At 44.2% G+C, this 24,962-nt stretch overlaps 1 protein-coding gene across 1 annotated transcript in view; it reads left to right on the top strand.

The window, feature by feature from the left end:
* Positions 1 to 200: 200 nt before the first annotated feature.
* Positions 201 to 24,962, top strand: part of Tnfaip8 (TNF alpha induced protein 8) — a 113,907-nt gene continuing 89,145 nt past the window's right edge. Inside the window, exon 1 of the mRNA XM_052155979.1 lies at positions 201 to 339. Coding sequence (XP_052011939.1) covers position 339 — 1 coding nt within the window. The 5' untranslated portion in view covers positions 201 to 338. The remainder of the gene's footprint in view (positions 340 to 24,962) is intronic.

Genomic DNA, 24,962 nt, shown 5'->3' with positions numbered 1-24,962 from the left:
GCCTCCGGCTCATCGGCTCAGCCCCTCCCCACTGCTTCTGCCTTGGAGTTCCTGCCCTGGCCACGCCCCCTTCCCATCATGCCACGCCCCAGACCTCCTCTCTGCTTCTTCCAGCAGTCTGGCCCCTCCCCTAGTCCACTTCCCAGCTCCGCCCCGGCATAAGGCTCCGCCCCTGCCTCCTCCTGGCCCCGCCCCAGGCGCGAGCTCCACTTCTCCCGCGCTGGGGCCCGCCTAGGATTTTAGGGGTCCGAGAGCCGCGAGTGGTCCAGCTCCGCGGAACAGCATTGCGGGACCTCCCCGCTCTTCAGTCGTCCCGGCGCCACCGCGCCCTTCTTCCGAGTAAGTGCCTCCCTCCCAGGAGTGGAGCTTAGGGGTTGTGGGAGTCAAAAAAAAAAAAAAAAAAAAAAAAAAAAGTAATGATAAAGCCAGACGGTATTTGGGAACTTTCAAAGTGCTGCTGAGGGCGCGCTTGCAGTATGCCAAGAGTTTCAGCCGTGAGAGTGGGTGTGAGTGGGTGCGAGTGGGGAGTGGAAGTGGGCGTGAGTGTGTAGGAGCGCGGAGCTCGGAAAGTCCAGGAGTTTTAATGTACCCGCGCACACTATGGATCTCAGTTCCGTTGCTGTCAGTCTACCGCTGGGGAGAGACCTCCTCCAGCTCCCGCGTTGAGCCCCCGCTCCCCAAACTTTCCTTTCTTCTCTGAACTCCGCTCTGGCTAAGTGTGCTGTCTTCTCGGTAACTAACCTCACACGCTGAAGCAAGGGTTGCCTGTGTTGTTCGGGATGCCCCAGATTGCAAACCGAGATGCTGGTCTAAGATTGTTATCCAATCCTTTATTGTAAATGGGCAGCGAGCAGAGTTTTGCTTTAAAATCATTCCGCGAAGAAAGTTGTGTGCGTGTCTGTTTGTCCCGTGTGCTTACCGGTGGCGCCGAGCTTCCAGCACCTGCTGGGAGAACACTTGATGAGTTTCCCAGGGCCTGGTGACCCAGGACTGCTGATAGGCGGTTTCAAGACCAGTCTGATCAAACGACTTGGCCACCTAAAAGATGTTCATTGACTCAGCGACACCATGTTTCTAAACCAATTGATTTCCTAACACACGGTAAGGTACTAGCAACTGTAGTTTACTGCCCAGTGTTGAAATAGCAACGTCCTTGGGTTGCTTCAGTCTGAAAGTTTCAACCTAATGTAAGTTAGTTTTATTGAGGAGGGGGCATCAGTACACTCGCTGCAAAGGGCATATTTCTACACACACACACACACACACACACACACACGATACCTTGACCAGATTGCTGCATCCTAACAGCCTTGTTGTGCTTGAGTTCCCATCTAGTTTTAATTTCTGGTTCTCCTACTGCTCAGATTATTTTCCCTGTGTGTTTGCTGTTGAAGTAGAATTCCCATAGATGCTGGTAGGGAAAGACACTTTGAATACAAATTATTTACCGAGGTGCACTGCTAACAAAACTTTGTAGCTGAAGAAAAGAAAGAACTCTTTAACAGGATGACTTTTAAGAAGCCGGTGTGCTTTGGTGACTGCAAGAGCTGATAAATCACTTTAAGTGCTGCTTATCACAGCGGATATTTTTATCATGCATTGAATCCTGTATTACACAAAGGCGTTTTCACGCTGTTTTAACTAAGAGAACATTATACTTTGTAGTGTAAACATATGACTCCATTTCTGTTTAAGAAAAGAAATAATTACCACACTTAATTAAACACCTGGAAACATTTATTGCCACCTTCTAATTAGATCTGTCATAGGGAGTTAAGTCAACAACTTATTGCTAATATTCTAGGTAGTAATATAATTATCATTTCTTTGGTCTTTAGGCTGCTGCATCCCTCCATGTATTAATGTTTTCCTCCATTACCCACCACCACTGGAGTTTTTGCCTGTAAACTGGATAAATAAAGTTTAGGGAAGTAAGTTTGCTCCCATCTCCCTGGAAAATGTGAATAGTTTATTTAGATAACAAATGTTCTGGTTGTAGATTTTACAAACTCTTGCATGTGTCTAGATTTCCTGGTTTAAGACTCACTAATAAATCCTCAAATACTTTACCAAAAATGCGAACACTGTCTTCGTGGTGAGATTTACTCAACTGTGCCTTTTGCTATCATGAGTTTGTGCTGACTGAGTAAAGGGGTTGTGAGTTGGAAATCTCATTCTTTCTGTACTAGTTTCCTTTCTGGTCATGTGACACCATGACCAAAAGCAATAGAGGGAAGGGGAAGGAGTTTATAGGTAATCCACCATTGGGGCAGGCACTGCTACTGAGTAAGCATGGAGAAACAGTGCTTACTGTTGGAGAATGGTTTGGTGCTGTCTGTATCCAGATGCTGATTTCCATGCCCACACATCTGGTCCCAGTCCAGATGTTGGCATGGCCAAGCATCTCCGGTCTCAATGTTATGTAAAAATTGATTTCTATCACCTCTGATTGGTTAATAAAGAGCCGATCAGCCAATTATCTGGGCAGAAGAGAATAGTGCAGGACTTCTGATCCCAGTCAGGGGGTCCTAAGAACAGAGTTAGAGGAGGAGATTCAGTGAGAAAGAAGGAGATGGACCAGGAGAAGTTCCCATGAGGTCTCTGTGAGAGCAGCCATAGTGAGGGCACGCGTGGAGCAGAGTGAGTGCAGAGAACAGGACCAGGTGGTGGGGAAGTACTCAAGCTAGCCTGGGAGGGCTAGCATCTGCCATGACGATCTTCATGCTTGTAGCTTGTTAATAAAAATATCAGGTCTCTGCCGGGCAGTGGTGGCGCACGCCTGTAATCCCAGCACTGTGGGAGGCAGAGGCAGGCGGATTTCTGAGTTCGAGGCCAGCCTGGTTTACAGAGTGAGTTCCAGGACAGCCAGGGCTATACAGAGAAACCCTGTCTTGAAAAAAACAAATCCAAAAAACCAAAAAAAAAAAAAAAAAAAAAAAAAAAATCAGGTCTCTGTGTCATTTATTCAGGAGCAAATGGCTAGACCCTGTGTAGAAATACCCCGGAGTTATGTGGGAGCAGAGAGAGGCAGATACCCTCCCCCATCCCCATACACACCGGAATTACTTTTACAGATTTCTAGATTGGTCTCCATGACTCGCTCAGCTTGGTTTCTTGTGTCACCCAGGATCACCTGCTCAGGGGTGGTACCACCCACAGTGGTCTGGGCTCTTCCACAGCCATCACTAATCAAGAAAATACCACCCAGACTTGCCTATAGACTGATCTAATGGAGGCAAGGCCTCAGCTGAGGTTCCTTCTTCTTAGGTGACTCTATGTCAGCCTGACCAGATCTAACCAGCACACTTTCCCGTTGTGATCATTTTTGTTAGCTATAGTCTCTGCCTAGGTTTTGAGTGTATAGGAGGGCAGACTGTGCTGAGACCCTAAATAGAATGGCAGTCCAGAGCGTTTTAGGAGGTCAACTCTTTCGCAGTTCTCATTCTGTTGAAATCAGAGGAAAGGGTATGTGGAGAGAAGTGATTGCTCCCAAGCCATGCTCATTAGGAAATGTCCAGGAGGGGGAGGGGCAGATTTCTAAGGGACACAAACAGTAGTAAATCCTTGGGGTTGTGTGGGCCATCATGTCAGGCACAGCACAGCTGGAGTGAGCTGCACTTGGAAGCAACACAACTTTTTCTGGAGGCTTTCACTCACATTCAGATTTGAGTTTTGCTCCTGACTTAGCAGAGTGGCCCATTCTGCACCTTCTCAGTTTTGTATGGTAGAAGTCGAAAGGACCAGATACAAGGTAACTTCCAGGAGTTAGGGAAGAGACCGCGATGACAAAGACAAGCTGCCTGTGTTCTCCAAAACAGGAAGAAAGGCCAGGAGACATGTGGAAACGTGGAGAGCGTTGACTCAATACCAGTTCTAAGGGCACTGACTTTGGCAGTGAAGACCCACACAGAGCAAACTCATAAATCATCAGATTTATGTTTGATACAGAAGAGGGGAGATGCAAGTGACCCCTGGCAAGAGTAGCGTTTATCACCGTGTGACTCCGTCCCTTTCAGTGCCCACATCCTGCCCTGAATATCGAAAGCATACAGAAAAAGCTTCACAAACACTCCAAAGGTTGTCTTAACTACTTAACAACTCTTAGTAGTTCCCTGTAGCTGAGAGTTAATTTCATTTCCTGATATACCATATCCGTTTTTGGTGAACTGCAGTTTCTAGACTTGTCTTCTTTGGTATCACTGTCCAACAGCTGGAAATTATTTCATGGAAGGGAAAGGAGAGAAAAGGGAGAAAGGGAACAAACACCTTGCCACAGATGTAAATGAAAAATAATTCCCAGTGGGGGTTGGTTGTTTTCTAGTCTTTATTTTGGCCAGAATATACAGAGATGAGTTAAAAATTAGAGGCTGAATGATTCTAGAAGGTCAGTCCAGAGGTATCTTAGGAACTACTTCTCAGTGGTCTTAGACCACAACATTTAGGGGCACTCAGATTGGCTGGTATCCGGTTCCTCAGTCTAGTATGTAGGATGTGAGCGTCCTCCATTCTTACAGCAGTATTTATTAATTGATCTCTGAGTGTTTTAAATAAGCAACATCAGAACAGCAATACATCTGATTCTATAATATTTTCTTTCCTTAGACATTTGTGTCAAGTGAGAAAACTATTTGCAAGTATTCCTGTCTCAGCAGTAATAAGGTACCTAGCCTGTCATTTCAGGGGACAGCTGCTTTTTCTGTGGAAGCAACAATTCCTGGTACAGGAGGAAAGCTGATGCAGTTGACAGGCTGCTGCGGATTTGCTGCAGGCCCCATGGTTGGCCTCACTGCGTCTCCCTTATCAATGAGAGCAGGAGCTATAGAATCAAACACTTGTGGTCTCTATCAAGGTGACTAAGAATGCACTAATCTCCACCAAAAGGAAAATCCAAAGGGAGGAGGGCATTTGAATGCGCCAATGCAGGAGTACCTCAAAGCAGCGTATAAACAAATCTCAGGCTCTCTTTGGTAACAGAGGAGTAGTAAGTTCAGATTCTCCCATGTTTGTTTCTTGGGTGATGAGAGTACAATTCGCCTGTTTAGTCAGGAGGAGCTTGGTTAGGATCACTCTGGGTGGAGTCAGCTGCTGGTGTCTCAGCCACCACAGGCTGTGTTACTTTGAACAGTTGACATCAGCTCTCTGAGCCTGCTTCCTCAAAGGCGGGGACAATATTTGTGTTATGTGAAGACTGGATGGACTAATCCAAAATATTTGAAAGCACTCCCTTAGTGGTAGACTCACTTCAGATAGTCAAATTGGTCTCCTTTCAGGGGGATGGTGGTGGCCCTGGGCTGCAGTAGTGTCGAGAAGGCTAGCGGTGAATTGTTTTGAATGTGCTTATGGTGTGGATTATTTTTCTCTGACAAAACCAGAGGAGCCCGGAGAGCAGAGTGATTACAGCGGAGTTTCAGTGAGTTGTCCCTGCTGCGGGATTTTGTGATTCTATGAGGGTAATGCCTCTGCCGTGTGAGGCAGCACAGGGCTGCTTAGTTTGTGTCTTGGCATAAGGAGCTCTGGTGCCCATTAAGCCTCCCTACACGTGAAAAGGCTTTTAAGACCTGCCATAATAATTAAGCTGTGAATAGTGCGTTGGCCTTTCAATCCTCCCATGCTCCAAACAGGTATTGAAGACAGAGCATCCGACACAGACAGCTGCCCAGGGCATTGCCAGGAACTCAGCCTAAGCATGAGCTCTAAGACTCCATGAAGCAATGGGCAGGAAAGTCCGCGCTCTTCTGGGAACACAGCACTGGGGCAAGGCACACAGTATGTGACTGGATATTTGAAAGGCACCAAAGAGTAGAAGACAGCCTAGACAGCCATATCTGGTACTTATTCCTGCAGGCTGATTGATTTAGTAAAGCCCGGCCGACTCCCAAATCCTTGTTTGTTTGTTTGTTTGTTTAATGAGACAAGGTCCCGACCTGGTCTTGGCTGTTCTGGAGTTCACTATGTAGAGCAGATTGTCCTTAACCCCCCAAATCCTTCTTCCTTCCTTCCTTCCTTCCTTCCTTTCTTCCTTCCTTCCTTCCTTCCTTCCTTCCTTCCTTCCTTCCTCCTTCCTTCCATCCTTCCTTCTTCCTTCCTTCCTCCTTTCTTCCTTCCTTCCTTCCTCTCTCTCTTTCTTCTTTCTTTCCTTCCTTCCTTCCTTCCTTCTCTTTTCTTTTCTTTTCTTTTCTCTTCTCTTCTCTTCTCTTCTCTTCTCTTCTCTTCTCTTCTCTTCTCTTCTCTTCTCCTCTCCTCTCCTCTCCTCTCCTCTCCTCTCCTCTCCTCTCCTCTCCTCTTCTCTTCTCTTCTCTTCTCTTTTCTTTTCTTTCCTTCTTTTTTTCGATGGATTCTTAACCTGGTCCTGGCTATCCTGGAGCTTACTGTGAGACCAGACTGTCCTTGAACTCTTGAGACTGTCTCTGCATTCTGAGTTAGGATTAAGGGTGTATGCCACCCTATTCAGTTGATTTGATTATTAAAAATGAGATTTGGAGGTCTTTGAGAGACTGCAGAAAGATTAAGCACACTGACTGTTCACGCAGACGGCCAGTGTTCGGGTCCCAGTACCCTTTCCGGGTAGCTCACAACTGCCTCACCTGTAACTCACACACTGTTGCTTTCTTGTCTTGGGCTGTCCAGCCATCTGAGATCAGAGTCTCTCTCTCTCTCTCTCTCTCTCTCTCTCTCTCTCTCTCTCTCTCTCTCTCTCTCTCTCTCTCACACACACACACACACACACACACACACACACCACGAAATGCCATGGCCTTATGGGGAAAAGTGCAGCCACAATGCTGGCAACAGATTTTGAAGTTCAATACATACTTTAGTGACTCAGACCTTCAAGAAATAAGTTCAGTGCCTGACTCCACCATGAAATGATCAGGAAACAAATTTATTTTCTCTTCTCTTGCTAAAACGATGAGGTGGTTTTTCTGGGAAATGGCTGGTGTTTGATTAAATAACTCTGTCATCACCTTCGAGTAGACAAGCCCCCAGTGACTCACAGGGTGTACCTGGGAGTCGGCTGAGCCCAGACTTCCTTAGCTTCTAGAGATGACCTTTGTTTACACATGCGTAGCCTCTCTGCTCCTTTGCTTTTATGACCCGAAATATCTGACAGGACCCAAAGACACACTGCTGTTACTCACCATTCGGGGAAATCGTAGCAGGAGAGAACTCCTGGAAGTGGCAGCAGGGAGTCCCTGCCTGGGCCACTAGGCACTCACTGCCTTCTCAACAGGAAGTCCCTACTCAGGTGGGTAGATCCAGGATTTTCTAGGAAGCTGAAAAGGCGAAAGTGTTCACTGTACATCGGAGGCTCTATCTTCTGGTCTGACAACATGCCACTCACATTGAAAACGTGGTGTTAAAGATGGATGTTCTTGGGTTCTGTTTGTTACTGGGGCAGACCTGCTTCTAACCTCTCTCTGCTCTACCCTACCCCTTGTTCCCTGGGAGCTAAGGACAGCAAAACATAGAACCTCCAGCCTGTGAGAGCTGTTTTCATGTCCTGTTTGAGAAAATGTATTTGGACAACAGATATCTATAGTGATTTGTGTGCATGTGTGTGTATATGTGGCTGTATATGTATGTGCGCATATACCTATATATAAATATAGAGAGCTGTATAAGTGTGTGTTTCTATATATTGCTGTCTATGCACATGTATATGTGTATATATATTACTGTATGAGCATGCGTGTGTGTATATATTGCTGTATGTACATGTGTGTGTTTTATATATTCCTGTACACGTGTATATATTCCTGTATGTGAATGTGGGTTGGTGCATGGACTTGTGTGCATGTCTGTTTAGAGGCCAGAGATTAATATCAGGACTCTTACCCCACTTTCTTCAACTTGGAGACAGGTTATCTCTTTGAACCTGAAGCTTACAGATTTGGCTAGACTGCCTGTCTAATGAGGTTGGGGGAATCTGCCGTCTCCTCTATAACCACCAGGACACCTACCTGCCTCCCAGAACTGGGATTACAGATGTTTGCTGCCAAGCCGGGGACCCAAACTCAGGTCCTCCTTCCTGTTTACCTAGCAGGTGCTTCCCACCAAATGCTCTCCTTAGCCTAGCGTTGTTGTTTTCTCTGTATGGTTGCTTTAGGCCTGGGAGGACATTGAAATGAACTGCGTCCAATGAATGAAAAAAGCTATCTTAAGAAATCACAAAGTAGTTGTTCAAGGAGGTCCTCACTGGATTGGAAAATGTTTGTAATAAGGACTCATAGTTGCACCCCACAAAGAGACCCAAGTCTGACATCCATGGAGGATCACACGGGGGATCTGCTCAGAATTCAGTAGCTGAATTAGTGCTGTCAGAACTGGGTGTCAGTCATACGTGCTGCTGATGGTGCGGGTTTGCTGTGTGGCTGGCTGCCGACCCTGAAGGTGCTTTGTAGAGTGCTGATCTAGATGACAGCCTTCTTGGAAGCACAGTCCGAGACTCTGAGCTGCCAAGTGACCCATTTTCTTTAGCTTAGCCCTGCTGCACTGCCCCGAGGTCCTGGAACCTCCAGGAATAACCTGTCTTGTTCTCACATTTCCTCTTTGATTGTGCAATGGTAGGTGACTAGATAGAGACATGTTTTTCTTCGAAGCCATCTTGCCGTGACTTCTGCTTTTCTCTCCCGTTCCCTGAATTTTGGGTTGTCTTAGTACCTGAGAGCTCCTGTTCTTGTGCTGAATTCTGGTTCCTCTTTAATTTTTTCACTCTAACAGGGGTCATGGAAAGTATGACTAATGAAGGCCTGCTCCTGATGCTAGCACTAATTTTAGTTGGTCCACTGCTTTTGTCCTCTAACTTTAAATATTGATTAGGTACTAACAAGTGTGAAGACTGGTGAATTTTGAGTCTAGCCACTGTCCTCTAGGTTTGCTGGCTCAGATCCCAGCCTCTCCATTTGAAGGGTGAATAGATGGAAGAAAGGGTATTGGCTTCGGAGACAGATGGCAGGAGCAGAGAATTAACCACCTTCTGCCTGATGCATGATACAAGCACATTCTCTCCAAAACTATCCCTGTAATAAACCTTAAAGTTTCTTTCCCTTTTATGGCTTCCATTAGTAGGGCTACAGTCGTGGTAGGTGTGGGCCTGTTTCTGAGGCTGTCAGAATGCTGGAGAATTACTCCAAGATCAAGATATTAGACGCTTGGCTTCTCCTGGGGTCTCTTCCCATGCCTAGCAGATGGCCACCTTCCCTCTGTGTCCTGCTGTGAATGTCTCTGGTGTCTGCCCCTCTTTTTAGGCACCAATCATGCTGGATTAGGGCTCCCTCCCCCCTTATGACTTCATTTACCCTTAATCATCTCTTTACTAAAGGACTGTATCCATATACGGTCACATTGGGAATTTGGGCTTTGATATAAAGAACTTAGAGGGACACACTTCTGCCCACAATAATCTAGGTTTATAGAAATTAAAAGAAGAGAAGTTTTTTTTCCTTTCCCATTTATTGACTTACCCCAGGTGTGCATGTGCACACATGTGCTCTCATGTCATAACACATGTGGCAGTCAGAGAACAACTTGGGCTTCAGGGATCAAACTTGGGTTGTTAGACTTGGTGACAAATGCCCTTACCTGATGAACTATCTTGTTCGCTCCAGAAAGAAATTGGGTTTCTGTTTTTGTTTTGACTTTGAATTTACCTGCTCACTTGATATATTTGGGTCCTGTCATACTTACTCTTAACCAAAGTGGACATCTGGTATGTTTTTGTTCTTCAGATTTGAATGTTTTCTTTTAGTTTCTTGTGTGTGTGTGTGTGTGTGTGTGTGTATTTATATGCATACTTGTGAGTGTGTAGAGGCCAGAGGTTGATGTCAGATGTTATGGACTTGCTTTCTAACTTGTTTATATAATTAGGGTCTCTCAGTGACCCTGGAGTAGTGTGATTCAGACCTGTTTTAGCCTCCCCAGTGCCAAGGGTACCCCTGGCTCTATCTTTTTCTGTATATGTTCTGGGGATGTTAATAAACTCAGGTCCTCATGCTTGCCTGGCAAGCTCTTTACCAACTGAGCCATCTCTTTAGGCCCATGAAGAATTTTCTTCAATATTTCCCGTAGTTGAGATCTGCTAGCCATGGGTCATGTCTGTGTGCCTGCCTGGTGCTTCTGTGTGTCATTTCCTCTTTTTATAAGGACACCAGTCATATTGGGAAAGGGCCAATCCTAATAAAGCCTTGCTTCAGCTGACCTAGTCCTGTAACAGTTCTGTCTTTAGATATAGTCATGCTCTGAGAGATAACAGTTCCGCATATGGACTGTGGTGTGTGTGTGTGTGTGTGTGTGTGTGTGTGTGTGATGACAAAATGCCCAGCACTGGGTAGTTTAGAAAGATAATAACTTTCTCACAATTCTGACAACTGAGGAACCAAATATCAAAATATGGGACGGATCTCCTAAGAAGCCTTTGTGTTTATTCATCTGAGTTTACCAACTCCCTTTATGACATTAATCTATGAGGCAGAACTGTTCGACTTAAACCACTGCTCCAAAGACCTGATGTCTCAGTGCCGTCTCCTTTGGGTTTATGCTCAGTAATGGCAGGAGGAAACAATTCAATCAGTTCATCTCAATCAGGGAACTTTAAGTATACAGATAAGAGGGTTGCCCCCCCCCCCATGGTGGTTTTAACAGTAAGAATATTAAGTTATTTTTATGAAGGTAATCGTGATTGGGTGCATCTAGGGTATGGCTAGTGGCCTAGACAGAGTTGCTTGCCAGACTTCTTTCTCTTCCCCCCATAGTATGTGTGCTGCCTTCCATTGCATATTTCAAATGAATAGTTAGACAAAGGGGAAGTAGCTTGGGTAGACAGTGGTATCTTTAGCAGTGGGCATGGCCCACCGGTCTCATCCAGAGGCAGGAAGTGGGGAAGTGTGCATGTGGACACAGGGTACAATAGAGGTAGCAATGATGAATATTCTCTTGTAGAGTCCTTCTCTTCTTTGGAAGGTAGGTAATTCCCAAAGCTTCCAAGGCCTTATTGCCTATAACCAGCCACAACTGTACTCCAGCTGTGAAGATGGAGTCAACACTGTACTCTCCAATGTGTCAATAGGAAGAAGCAAGAAGGCCAGACACTCAGGCAGGACTGGATTAGTCCCCAACCTGCCCGCCTGCCCAGAAGGCTGCTAAATTAAGGCTTGTCTTGACCATATTTCTTTTTTTTTTAATTATTTGTTTATTTATATATGTATGAGTACACTGTAGCTGTCTTCAGACACACCAGAAGAGGGCATTGGATCCCATTACAGATGGTTGTGAGCCACCATGTGGTTGCTGGGACTTGAACTGAGGACCTTTGGAAGAGCAGTCAGGGTTCTTAACTACTGAGCCATCTCTCCAGCTCCCTTGACCATAATTCTTATTGGAATTAAAACTCTACTGATGATGGTTACTGGGAGGGTATTTTTTTTAAAACATATCTAATGATTTAAAGATATTAAAAATTCCATGTGAATATGAACTGCCAGAAGTAAAATTTATGTTTAGGGTTTTTCATTTTGCTCTTTTTTTTTTTTTGTTTTGTTTTGTTTTTTAAATGGCATCACTTACTATGAAGAAATCATCCTGTATTTAAGCCTAAATTAATTACATTTACGCCAATGTTTGCTAACTCAATAATCATGGCAAACATTTGTATAGTGCTTATGATGGGCCAGGCACTGTGGGCAAGTGCTTCCTACTGTTATTCAATTTCACCTACAGAATGGAACCCTGAGAAAGAAACTGTTGTTAATCCTCTCACCCAGGTGAGGAAGGTTAACCTCCTGCAGCTTGTCCAAGCTGACCTGGGGCCACACCCTCGCCCTGCTGCCTCCCTTCCATGCCAGTGTGTTCTAACTGCTCTAGGGGATTTGCTGTACAGAATAGCTGCTAGGAACACTCATTTCCTGTGACCCCTTCCGGGCATTAGCCAGCTGGCTCCACACATAGCAGGACTCCTATGAACATAGCGGTTCACTCTATACATTGTGGTGTTCTGAGATATAGAAAGATGCATCGAGGGCTGTGTTAAGCTGCCCACTCCACATTTCCAGGGTGGATTTTGGGCTTCGAGCACCCAACACTTAGCTTCCTTTTGTACTTTGCGCAAGGTCCCCTGCCTACTCCCACCCAAGCCGCATATATCCCAAACTAGCTTTGAACTCCTAATGCAGCTGTGCATGGCTTCAAACTCTTGATTCCCCTGCTTCTACAGAGTGCTAGGGCTAGAAACCAGCACCAGGAGGTTCTAGGTCAGAAGCCTGCCAACTGAGCTGTGGCATCAACCCAAACAACGTCATTTAAATTGCAGTTGTCCTTGAGATATCACGGAGCACGTCATATGTTACAAGCTTCCAAACGTATTTTGAAATGTTATGTCAAGTTTTAATTGAGCCTGTAAGTGAAAACCATTTACTTTAAACACAAAAGGGTTGCTGGAGCAGACTTCTGGGAGTCTGGTTCCCAGCTCCTCTGTCCAAAATCCTGCAGTCCTCTCCCGTGTACTGACATGTCTACAGTTTTTTTTCTTTTTCTTTTTAAACACGTTAATCTTTTTTTATTGTAGAATAAAACAAAAATACCTGAAATCCACACAAAATTGGAACAGGACTTAGGGAGGCAAGCACACATTGGCAGTGTCAAGGGAGCCCCATTGTGTCCCAACCACACCCCCCTCTGTTCCTTTAGAACTAGATGTTGACCGGTTGGTTGTTTCATCCAAGTGAGCATTCTGACACACGGGGGTTTACTCTTGCTCATTTGACAGAAAAAAAAAAATCTTAGTGGGTCTTGGTTTTTTGAGACAGGGTTTCTTTATGTAACCCTGGCTGTCCTGGCACTCACTCTGTAGACCACGTTGGCTTTGAACTCAGATATCTTCCTGTCTCTGCCTCTGAGTTCTGGGGTTAAAGGCTCGTCACCACCCAGTGTGTTTTATAAGTATCTTTACTGGACTGATGCCTCTGACCGGCTTCCTCTGGAGGTGAGTCGCTAGCTCTACAACTCCCCTTACTTTGAAATCAAGATGCAGCCCCACCTTTGCCTCCGGTTTCCTACATCCAGCTCCAGTGTGATAGACTCTGGCAGGCCCCTCAGGCAATATTCCTACCAGTGGAATATGCTGTGGAAGGTCCCTAGGTCTGGTTTTTCCACTTTCTGAAGGGCTGACCTTGCAACATGTAGATGTGACAGCTCCCTGGGAGTTGCAGAGTGTGGGGAGTTTTCAATTCTGCCTTTTTTTTTTTTTGTGCCAATTATAGGCAGAATGATTTTATAAAGTCAGACTCCTCTTTGATCATTATTTGATTGCCCTGAGGTATAATTCACATAGGAACAGCCAGATAAATGCTTCTGTCCTCTGTTTTCCCCAATTTTTCTAGAATTAGTTTCTATCATTCTGGGAAGATGACAGCGAGGATTTTATTACTTTTAAAGTTTAAAATAATAGAGCTTAAAATTTAAAAGACTATTTATTAGCTTATAGAATTAAATATACTTGGCGAGTTTCCATCCTGGGATGTTAGGCCAGGGGCATCCTTCCCTGTTGTCTCTGGAGTCCTTCTGTAATGTGCTTGCTACCACACTAAGGTGATCCAAGCTTGTTTTACATGTTTCTGCCTCAACCTGCAAGGAGCCTCAGAATCTCAGGTTTCTTTTAGTGATATTTACAAACCATAGAACGGGTAGGAAATGCCCTTCACTGGAAAAGCCATTCTATGTAGGCATTTCCACTGGTTTCAACTGGGAGGAATACACACATCCATACAGAAACATAGACACTTATGAAGATACAACACTTTTTGAGTTCATATTGATGTCTCCAGTTCACATGCCATGACTATGTGTGTGTTTGGGGGGGGTGTTCTATTTTTTCCCCTTTTGTAGTAGGACTCTGTGAGGGTTAAAACTATGTTTTAAGTTTGAATTACTGTTGTTTAAAATAGATAAACAAGAATACCTCTAACCTATAAGCTCCAGATCTTCTAGGACAGAAACCTTCCAAGAATGCTAAGGTCTGTTCATGTAAGATAATAAGCCGTAGGTTTTCACTTCTGTAAACATGATTGATTGCTCTAGCTGCATAGGATGTGCTTGATCATACATAGGTGGGGGATCCATAGATAGGAAGTATGTCAGGATGTATGCTTGCCCCAATTGGACAAAGGCAGGAAATATGTAGCCTTGTGGGGTTTGCCTTTATATGTACCTAACATAATTTGTAGCTATTCTCTGGGAATCTAAGGTATGGACTGGATCAATATCCATCTTTCTGGTCAGTATTTAATAAAGCTTGTTTCAAATTTGGCTCAAAAATTGTGGTAGTGCTCTTATGCTTGTCTGGTATGATCAACAAATCATATTTTGTTTTGGTTTTGTTACAGGAGAGATAAAATAACACTAAAATTTGATTCCTCCATATGACTACATATTAACAGTCTCCAAGTAATAACACAAGTGTTATAATCACCATCTGTAATTATGGAAAAATATGAATATTATTTGTATATATCATGCTCCTTCTACCCAGTTTATTTATGATTTACTCTCTATACTGCTAGATCATATAGCTATTATATTAAGCAATCTACCTTCTAATTTCCATTTGGTGTTACTTTTCTAGATATTTTCACCAGTCTTCATACCAGAGGCTCTAGACATTCCAATTAAAGGATTATCTAGCTGACTTGATAGTAAGAACTCATAGGAACAATATTCTTGACTTATTGCTAACATTTTGTGACTTTTGTAATTAGAGTACGTTTTTCTGGGTATAAAATCCATTACTCACATTCTTTTCCCTTGAGAATCTAAAATATGTCACCCTTGTCAGAAGTCAAATAATGGAAATACAGTTCTCTTTTGATCTTTTTGATCTACTTTTGTAACACTTTGGAGGGCACCAATCATTCTGTATTCCATACTAGCCTTAGGGAGCTGTTTTGCTACCGAATGCTAGTTTGTGTTTTGATCAGTCCTTATACTAAGTAATCTTTTCTTCTTTTCAATCTACAATAACTCTGCTCTCAGTAACTATAGTTCTTTTGTCTTGGAAAGGCCAGCTGAACCTTAAATGTGTGCAAGGCTAGCACTAACTACATGTTGTACAGGGAAGTTGGCAGTTTTCCTTTCCTTATTAGGCTGTGAGGAACCACTTATCTTTTTGAATTATTTTCCTCTCATGAGGTGAGACTGTCTCAGATAGAGCTGTGCTCACCAAGGCAGCTTTTCTCTGGGCACCAACCCATGAACGGCAGGCAGTCAGTCCTCTGTACTTGGTGTCAGGCTGTGTTCTCATTGTACTGCATAGAGAACCCTATGCATTCAGCACATATAATTGGACACCAGCATGTCCCTGTGCATGATTCCTCTATTCATACATTCCCTTTTCCTTTTCTGTGTCTTACAGCCAGATTCCCACTTCTCCAGTGTTGCATTTGTGACCACTGATGCCTTATTTAATATGCATATTAAATATTTTATGTATCTATATAAATACATATATCTCCATGTGTCACCTGTGTACCTGGTGCCCGTGGAGCTAGAAGAGTGCATCGGATCTCCCAGAACCAGAATTATAAATGGTCGAGATGGCATGTGGGTGCTAGGAATAGGACTTAGGGTTACTGCAAGAGCAGCCAGTGTTCTTAAGCACTGAGCTATTATCTTTCTAGTCCCGGTCATTGCCATTTGAAAGGTGAATACATTCAGAACTTTGTTACCCATGGTCAAAGGGAAAACTGACTTTCAAATCCATCTTGAATAAGGATTCTTTTAGGTTGCATGTGAAAGAATGAGTTTGCCTATGATTTTCACACTACCCAAGGTCTCTGGTTGTATTTACTCACTCCCTTCTCTCTCCCAGTCTGCTCCCCATTCGTTTGTGTCACCAACTTCATCTAGGGGCACATGGAAGTGCTTGCCATAGGTCAGTAACAGACTGGGTTAGAGGTTGGAGCTACTATTCTAAGTTTAGAACTTTTATAGACTATTCTCGGAGCTATCAAAAATAATCTGGTTTAGAGCCTGGAGCATGAGTGGAGGAAGAGGTATGGCAGGTGGGGCACTGTGGCTTCCAACCCATGGTCCTGACTGGAGGCTTGAGAGCTGGATGTCTTCCTGGTAACAAGTCAGCCATGTTATCTGCCCTTGAGTGTTAATACCTTAGCACTATGTGTGCATGCATGTACATGTATGTGTGCATATGTGTACGTGTAACTAATGTGTCAATTTCAAAAGCTGTTAAGCACGTTAAGTTGATAAAGAAAAGTTTCAAAGCCTCTAAAGAAGTGGGTTTTATTTTCCTGTTGGTTTTCTGTGCTGTCTCCACATAATCTCAGATTCCTTTTAAAAAATATACATTTGGACCACTAAGATGAGTCAGCAGGTAAGGTACTTGCCCACCGAAACTGCTGACCTGAGTTAACAAGAGAACTGAATCCCCAGAGCTGTGCCCTGACATCAGCACACGTGTTAGCTTCCACCAGGTCATTAAGTGTAATTTTAAAAGTTAAAACAAACACTCATTTGGTCCAGAGTGGTGGGAAAAGCCTTGGACAGGCACGGAGATGGTGGTTATGTAGTAACTGGCTGTGTGAGCTTCCTGAGCTGTGTGTATGATCACAGTCATTCTCATCTCGGAATGGAAAGCACAAACTAGGTTACCTCCAGGCCCAGGATCTGGGATCCTAAGTTCTGATGATGATCACAGTCACTTTTTATTATCACTGCAAGCACAGGTGTTGGGGAGACCAAAGCCCTTGGTAGAACAAGAATGATAGTAGTGTCCCAGGTGCCCTGGGAAGGAAAACTGCCCTGCCTGCCCCAAGGTAGAATGGGAATTTTAACCAAGGACCTTGGGTGGGAAGGCCAAATTCTGGCTCTGAGGCTTCCCAGGAGACTCTGGGGCTGCACAGTGTTGTCCTGAGATACTCTGGCGAGTAAATTTATTTTTAGACTGTCTTCACGATCCTTTTCCTTGCCAAGTGACCGTTAACTCTACTTACGTATGCTAAATAGAGAACCCATCTGTGGCCATATCAAGAAGCTGATACGAATGGCCCACAAGTAAATTCAGTTTTGTACAGAAAAAGGTTTGCCACAGTGTTGTTTTTAAGAATGAACAAGGACCTAGAGAATAGCTCTGGCGTAGATCGCTCACCTAGCTGCATGAGGTCCCACACTCAATCCCCAGAACTGTAAAGTAAACAAAATAACAACTAAAACCTTTCAATGGCTTCAATATGCTTGGCTGCTTATGTCTGTAAAACGGTGTTTCCTGGAGTTGAAACCCTATGCAGCTGGAGAACAAGGTTGGCCTCTGTGCTCTGATATGGAGAGAGCTTTGAGACAGATTGAATTAAAACACCAAATAATGATCTCATTATGTTTTTTAAAAGGCATATTATATGTTTATGAGTGCATAGGCATTTTTGAAAAGAATGAACACTGTGCCATTAGTAGTATAGCTGCAGCCTGGGGGGGGGAGGGGTTTGCATTTTCATTTTGTTCTGTCTGTAGTGCTCCAATTTCATAATAAAAATATATTTGGCAAAGGAGAGAATTCAGATTTCAGTTGAGGTTTTGAGTCATTCTAATACTCTCTTTGAAAAATCTGAATAAAAATAGCCTGCTGGGAAAAGCAAAGCGAATATAAACACTCTGGCCTCCCAGCATTAGGTATCTCACCAGTTCCATTTTCCCAGCCCTGTCCTCTTCAAAATACAACTAACTCTCTGCTGAATGTTTCTTTAGTTCAGATCCATCCGTGGTGCCCCCAGTGTCTATGGACATTCTGAAGGGTGGTGTGGCTGATCATGGGCCTGGCCTGTCGGCCTCTTACCCTGTGTGGATGGCTATTCCATGTATTGGGCATAGTACTCACATTAAAGATTCTGGAGTGCTGTGCATCTCCTAGAAGCTGTTTGGCTTCCGGCTCTCAGCCTGCTCTCTTGTAACAGCTAGCAAGGAATGAATAGACTAGCATATTCACAGCTCCTTGTATAGCCCTCCAGGCTGGGTCTGACCCCACCCCTCCTCTTCCTCTGTGCCCTTACTTCAATTCTCATTCCCAAATCACTCAGCAGGCTACCTTCTTCCCTGAGCGTGCTGGGCTGCATCCATGTTTCCTCTGCTCTGGACACAGCCCAGGTGCGGTCTCACAAATCTTCTGAGTCCAGAGATGACTTTGCTCTCTTCCGAGGTCTTGTAAGGCCCTCCAGGCTCCTATTTTTATAACATTCCACCCCCGCAGCTCTCTCTGGTGTCCTCAGATAACTTCCTGGGCACAGTAAAGACGTTTTTAGTTTTTACCTTTTTTTTGTGTGTGTGTGTGTGTTATTGAGGTACAATGAATGAATAATGATTGCAATAGTGATCTATTCAAGAAGTAAATTGATATGATGGGCAACTGCCTCTGGATAAAAGTTACCATGACCAACAATGGACACCTTCTCACTGAAGATACAGTCTACAGGTATGGCCAGAACGTGTAAGATCTGCTTGTATTAGCTCAGGACATCATGTTGTACAGTAATAGACCTTGGAATTCTTGATCTTAGAACTCAAGGCTTGTGACATTTGACTAACCCTTCCCCATACTTCCAGCCCAGGTATGGAGATCACTGTCTCCTTTCTGCTTTCTTGAGGGAAGTCTTATAATTAGTGTACATTAATGAGTGACTTCCTTTTTATGATTTGCTCAACTATTTTTGCTTTCATTCAAAGAACTATTTTTAAGAGTCTAATGCTAAGGCTGGAAAGATTGCCCAGTGGTTAAGAGCATTGGTTTTTGCAGAGCATCCAGGGTCTATCCCAGGACCTGCTTGGCAGTTCACACATGTCCATAACCCCAATTCTGGGAGATTCATTGCCTTCTTCTGACCTCTGTGACCACTAGGCTGGCACAGGATGAACATGTAGGCAAAACATACATGTACACAAAATAAGAATGCATTTTTTAAAAAGCCGGAGGCTAAAAGTAAGACTTCCTTCAGAATCCACTATGATTAATAGGTTAGACCATCTCTTTCCTCTTACAGAGTTTAAATTTGAACCTTATTGCGGAATATTTAGGCAACCAGGATCTTAGGGCGTTTCCCTTGTCACCACCCTGTAATTGAATATTGAACGTTCTTATCTAATAATCCAGATCTTATCGCTATAGTTGAAAATGTAAACATATCACACCCACTATTAAGAACAACTCCCAGAAAAGTAAATTTGGAAAGAAAGCACCGTAAGGTTGTAGACATTGCGTGAAAACAAATTTCATCTCTTGGTTCCCTTCCGTCTTTGCCCTTACGGACTTACACTTACGAATAGCTTCCCCGGGGAGCACACAGCTCATCTCAGTGACTTCTCTTGGAATTGCTTCCTCCCCAGTTCCCATGCTTTCGTGGACATTTGGCTGGGATTCAAGATGAGACTCTTAACATTCACTTTCCTGAGAAAGAGACGGAGACTATAAAACAGATGCATCCAGGAGGAGTGCCATGATTTGCTTTGAAAGAAGAGATCTTATTCCATCCGATGTTACCTCTGTGGGCTGGAATAAAACCAGTACAGGATGCTTGCCACTCAGAGCTTAAGATCTTGAAGCAACTGCAAGCCTTTTCTTAATTAAACACACATCCCCCTGAGATTAGACAAGTTTTTGCCTGAGCAATAGCTTTTTATTTATGAAGGTGTGTTGGAAACAGCTGGCCAGCAGTTCTTCCTTGTCCTCCCCTTAGCTAGCCCCAAATTGTCCCACAGTAAACATCATTGTCTCTTAATTGATAAGATAGAATATTTTTCACAGAAGAATCAATCTCTGAGGACCCTTTTCAGAAGAAACCACATCTGACCAGTACACATAGGCAAAGAGGTATGGTTAACATATGGAGAGAATTAGGCTGAATACCAGAATCTCTTTGAGGGCTTCTCCAAAGAGAAAGACGGGTATTAACCACACAGAATTTAACAGGCTCTAAATACTCTCTCTCTTGGACCCAGACATCCTTTGGCCCCAGATGAAGCTGAAAGGGTTAGCACTGCATTTCCTGACTTAAAGTCATATTGCCTCCTTTCAACCTTGAGAATCAGCCACCTTCCTAACGTTCCTTTGCAGAGGTTTTTAAGCATTTTTGCTGTTTCTTTCATCTCCCACAGTCATTAACACAAACGCTGTTATAACTTAAGTTTATATTTGGGGATTCGAATGTGTTACAGTGACCTCACCTTATTATTTTTAACATTTTTGAGAATTTCATATATGTGTATTATAATATTTCTACTCCTCCTTTATCCTCTCCTAAATCCTCCCCTGTTCCACCTCCATAACCCACAAGAAGTCAAGGATTCATGACTTTTTCTAAATTATTCTTGTTTTATACATAACACACACCAATACACACACACACACACACACACACACTGAGTCCAATTAGTGTTTCCTGTACATACAGGGATTTAGGGCTTGGGCAACCTATCAGGATGTGCATCCTGGAACAAAACCACTTCTCCCTCTTTCAGTAACCATCAACTGCCTATAGCTCTTCAGCTGGGGGTGGGCTCTTGCGTACCCTACCTTCGCCCATTGACTGCTATGGTCTTGTGCAGGTAACTGTATTGTTGGGAGTTCCCTGCTGCATCGTTTCTACCCTGTCAAAGGACTCTGGTGTTCACCACCCCAGTCCTCTGGCCTTAACAGTCTTCTACTCCTCTTCCTCAATTTCCCCTGAGACTTAAGAGTAGGGGTCATGCTCTAGATGTCTGTCCCTTTTAGGAATGAAAACATTCACAGCCACCTGTTCTCCGCATTCAACCAATTGTGACTCTCTGTAACAGCTTTCTGCTGCCAACGAAGATTCTTAGATGAGGGCTGGGAGCTGCGCTTCTCTGTGGCTATATGGATAAGCTTTTAGAAGGCAGTTGGACAATTTATTAATTTAGCAAATGGTAGTTGTAGGTTCTCCTCCACTATCAGTCACCTCTCTGGCCAAAGGTTCTTAGCTAAGTTTATACTACCAGGCATACATTTTCTCCTCAGACAGTTGTTGGCTACCTCTAAGCTGTTGCACCACTAGGGATATCTTGCTGGGCTGGTCATTATTGTGATCTATAGCTAGGTAGGACAATTGATTGTCTCCTCCACCTCCTCTTAGCTTATGTAGCACCCTCTGATGTTGAGAGTTAGCCTTCATAGAGGTCAGTACTAGATTTGCTGTCCCCATGGTCTGTGGCTGAATGTCTTCAGCAATAGGCTCTTGCCCTCACATTTGAGCAGGCAACCAAGAACTATGGAATAGTCTGTATTGTTCTTAAAGGAAGGCATCCTTGCCTGGCACTGGGGTTAGGATTGATCATCTCTGGTTTCTGGTGAAAACGTTATCCTTCTGGGGTTGGTAGTAACTCCAACACAAACACACACACACACACACACACACACACACACACACAAGCTTATAAAATAATTTTTCTCTATGGCCTTTTAAAGCATTCTAATTCCTAATTATCCCTCCTTTCTCTCTCTACTTTACTGGCTTCTAAAGCTACTCCACGTTCAACTCAAACCTAAAGATTCAGAGTTGAGATGCACAAATGAGAGAGAACATATGGCGTTTATCTGTCTGGGTCTGGGTTACTTCATTCGGTACAATATTTTCCAGTTCCATCCATTACCTGCTAAGTTCATGATTTTTCACCTTACTGTATTACAGCCTATAATTTTACACATTAAATATTATCAGAGAGCTATGCAGTTCTCAGTGGGGATGACACGATCTCTGTGTATTACTTACGGTTTGATTTATGAAAGGGCCATAAATGAGTAGTTCTCCCTCACCCGCTGGTTTGTTTTTTAGAGATTAACAAGAGCTATTCAGTCTTACCTTTCATTAACAGCAGCCTCTGTAGGAAACCTGTGGGAATGACATCGTTAGGACTGGAACTTAACCCCAGGTTTGAGAGAACACCAGCCTTGACCTGGAGTGTGGGAGGAATGTCAAGTGAAAATCTGAAATGGTTCCAGTCTCAGGATGGAGGGGGCCGTGGGGATGTGCAGGGTGCGGCTACCTAGGTCTGGATAGGGCTAAGCTCTGCGTGCTGCTGTCTGAGCCTGGCTCCTCCCCCACATGGTCAATGCTAGACCTTCATGGCCACAGGTGACACTTGAGTGTTGATTTTGCTTTTGGTGAATTAGAAAAGCCACATTGGGAGATGAGTCCTGGGCCGGAGGTGTTGTGTAGCCTCTCTGTTTTCCCTGAGGTGTTTCCTAAGACGCAGGTCGAGGATCAGAATCCAAACTGCCAGCGGTTGCTACTTCCACACAGCCAAATGTTTGCTCGTTTACTGTGATTTTTACACATGCTAGGTACCACTGATATATATCCTCAGATCAGACCTTACCAAACCCTTAAAATGTGCAGTGCACACACACACACAAACACACACACACACACACACACACACACACACACACACATACAATATAATGTCAACCAAAGGCACCATTTACCAACTATTGCATTTAGTATTTCCATTTTTTTTATTCTTGAGTCAATCAGCTAATGATCGGCACATAATCTTGCACATAGATGTCATGAATCTGGGAGCAGTTCAGCTGTGTGGTACTGATTTAAGGTGTCTTCAAGCTTGAAGCCAGAGAGCTGGCCAGGTTTTCAAAATGCACTGATTCTCGATCAGGAAGATCCAAGCAGGAAATCTCATTTCTTACATTCAGCTTCTGATGGGCTTTTTGGAGTAAACCTTTACGTGGGGGATGAGTCTTCCTAGAGACAGTGACCCAGCCTAGTACAGATAGAAGACTCAAATATCTGTCATAAACAAGTGTTGGAAATCACACAGTTAGCACCACAGGTCACACGGGAAGGGATTACACGGGGACGTGAGAATCATTGGGGATGCTTTGGAGACAAGCTGATTCAGGAGACAAAGATCAGCATAGCGCTGAAGAAAACATGATGAGTGCCCCGGTGGTGGAGGAGGAGGCATCTGTAGCATCTGTGGCATCTGACAGAGTGTCAGTGGCTGGGGAAGGGAAAGAGTGTCCTGAAGTAGGGACCAGGAGGAGGGCCATTGGTGCAGTGTGGCTGGAACCGTGGCTGGCCAGAGGAGAAAGATAAGCACCTGTGAGATCTGAAGGTGGGGAATGAGGGGCCTCAAGGCTTTGAGCTGGCCAAGAACCTCATCACTGACATGCACAGCTGTAGTTTGCATGTGAGCCTCAGGGTCGGGCGCCCTTGTCTCTCTCACCGTGATCCACATGCCCAGCTCTCTCTTTTCCAAATTCTGTAAGACTCTTGCCCCTGCCCCCTTGGCCCCAGACTGTCTTTTACTGTTTAACTTTCAAGTGTTTGCTTATTTACCACAGAAAGATTACAGGGCCACGGGGCCTAGCCTTATCTGCTTGTATTTCCTGTTCCGGGCTTAGCACACTGGTGTACAGTAAATACTTACTTGCTAACAGGTGGATAATATCAGCCAGTTACTCTTTGTGGATGGTCACCATTTCCAGCTTGTGGTGCATAATGTAGTTAACCACTTTCCAAAAGATTTCCGTGAGTGGAAAACATCCCAAACTATTTAGAGGAAACTAGGGGGGAGGGGGAAATGATTTAACAAAAACCCCATGGATTATTTTTAACTTCAAAAAGTTTTATTTCACTTAATTCAGTTATAATTGTGTGAAATAAGAGTGGCTTTCTTATTTGAGTAAGGGCCACCTTGCTCATGCGCGCACAGCAAGGCGAGCTTTTCTTCGGGATGTGAGGGGGGGCAGTGAAATGAGTGTCCACCTCCGTGACACTCCTTATTTCACAAAAGCTAGAGACTTTTGGTTTTAAGGTAGCAGGGACGGTTACGATTTCATCTTTGCATAATCGCCGTGAAACCAGGAGTGAAATCTAGGGGTATAGACAAGTTCTTGTAAACCGCGGAGATACCGGCAACCCCAAGTGACGCAGGGTTGAAAACCAGAAGGCAGATGAGGGACTGCAGCTGAGGTTGCAGAGAAAGAGGAAGGACTGTAAAATGCCTGCTGAGGGGGCGGGGCTGAGGCCGGGAATCCAAGGGAGTCCCAGGAGTCTCAGAGTCCTCAGATTCCAGGGGCTCAGGTGAGGCCCATGGCTTCCCCAGAGAGGAGGACTAACAGGGATTCGTCCCGTCCCTAGCGGCACTGGCCCCAGGAGGGCAGCCAGACCTGATTCAGTGAGAGCCTGGGAAGAAATGTCTGATGGGAAAGCAAAATACTGAAGAATGGTAACCCGACCAGTGAGCTGTGATGACCCAGGGCCATCGGCTAACGTGCTTGGGTTTTCGTTCCTTATTTATTAAATGCAGAGCTGGGTCATAGGATTCTGAGATCTGCTCAGATTATAAAATTATGATTTTGTTGGGCAGTAACTCCATCCCCTGCCCCGCCCCCAGCAAGCCTAGTTCTGGGTATGTAATGCAGAAAAAATATGTACAAATACTAATGAGTGTGCGCATGTACTCTATATCAGTGGGCAAAGGATGAACTCAGGTGCATTGAAGATCATGAAGTGTCTTCTAAATGTTACTACTGTTCACAAACTCGGGATTGCCTTATTTTTTTTTTAAGTTGACAAGTAAATCTATAATATATTAATGGTGTACTACCTGAAGTATTGGTAATGTTCTCATTATGGAATACTTAATTAATCTATTTAGCCTTGGTATTGCGTCTCCTTTTGCCCATCCCTTACAATGAAGGAAATTAAGACAAAAGAACAGCTGAGCTTGTGATCACCCATGCCTGAGACCCATCACAGTCAGTTGATTCTTGCAGCTGTTTTCAGGTGTATAAGGTATTGTCGGCAGCTGTTGTCATCAGGATGTGCATCTCCAAGATGTGCAGTAGATCCCCTGAACTTAGTAGATCTGTCTAACTGAAATGTTGTGTCTGTGATTACACATCTCCAACCTTCACTACACCCACCAGTCTCCAG

This window comes from Apodemus sylvaticus, chromosome 13, assembly GCF_947179515.1.
Source record: "Apodemus sylvaticus chromosome 13, mApoSyl1.1, whole genome shotgun sequence".
Taxonomy (NCBI): Eukaryota; Metazoa; Chordata; class Mammalia; order Rodentia; family Muridae; genus Apodemus; species Apodemus sylvaticus.
This window is presented reverse-complemented; position numbering and strand designations above follow the sequence as displayed.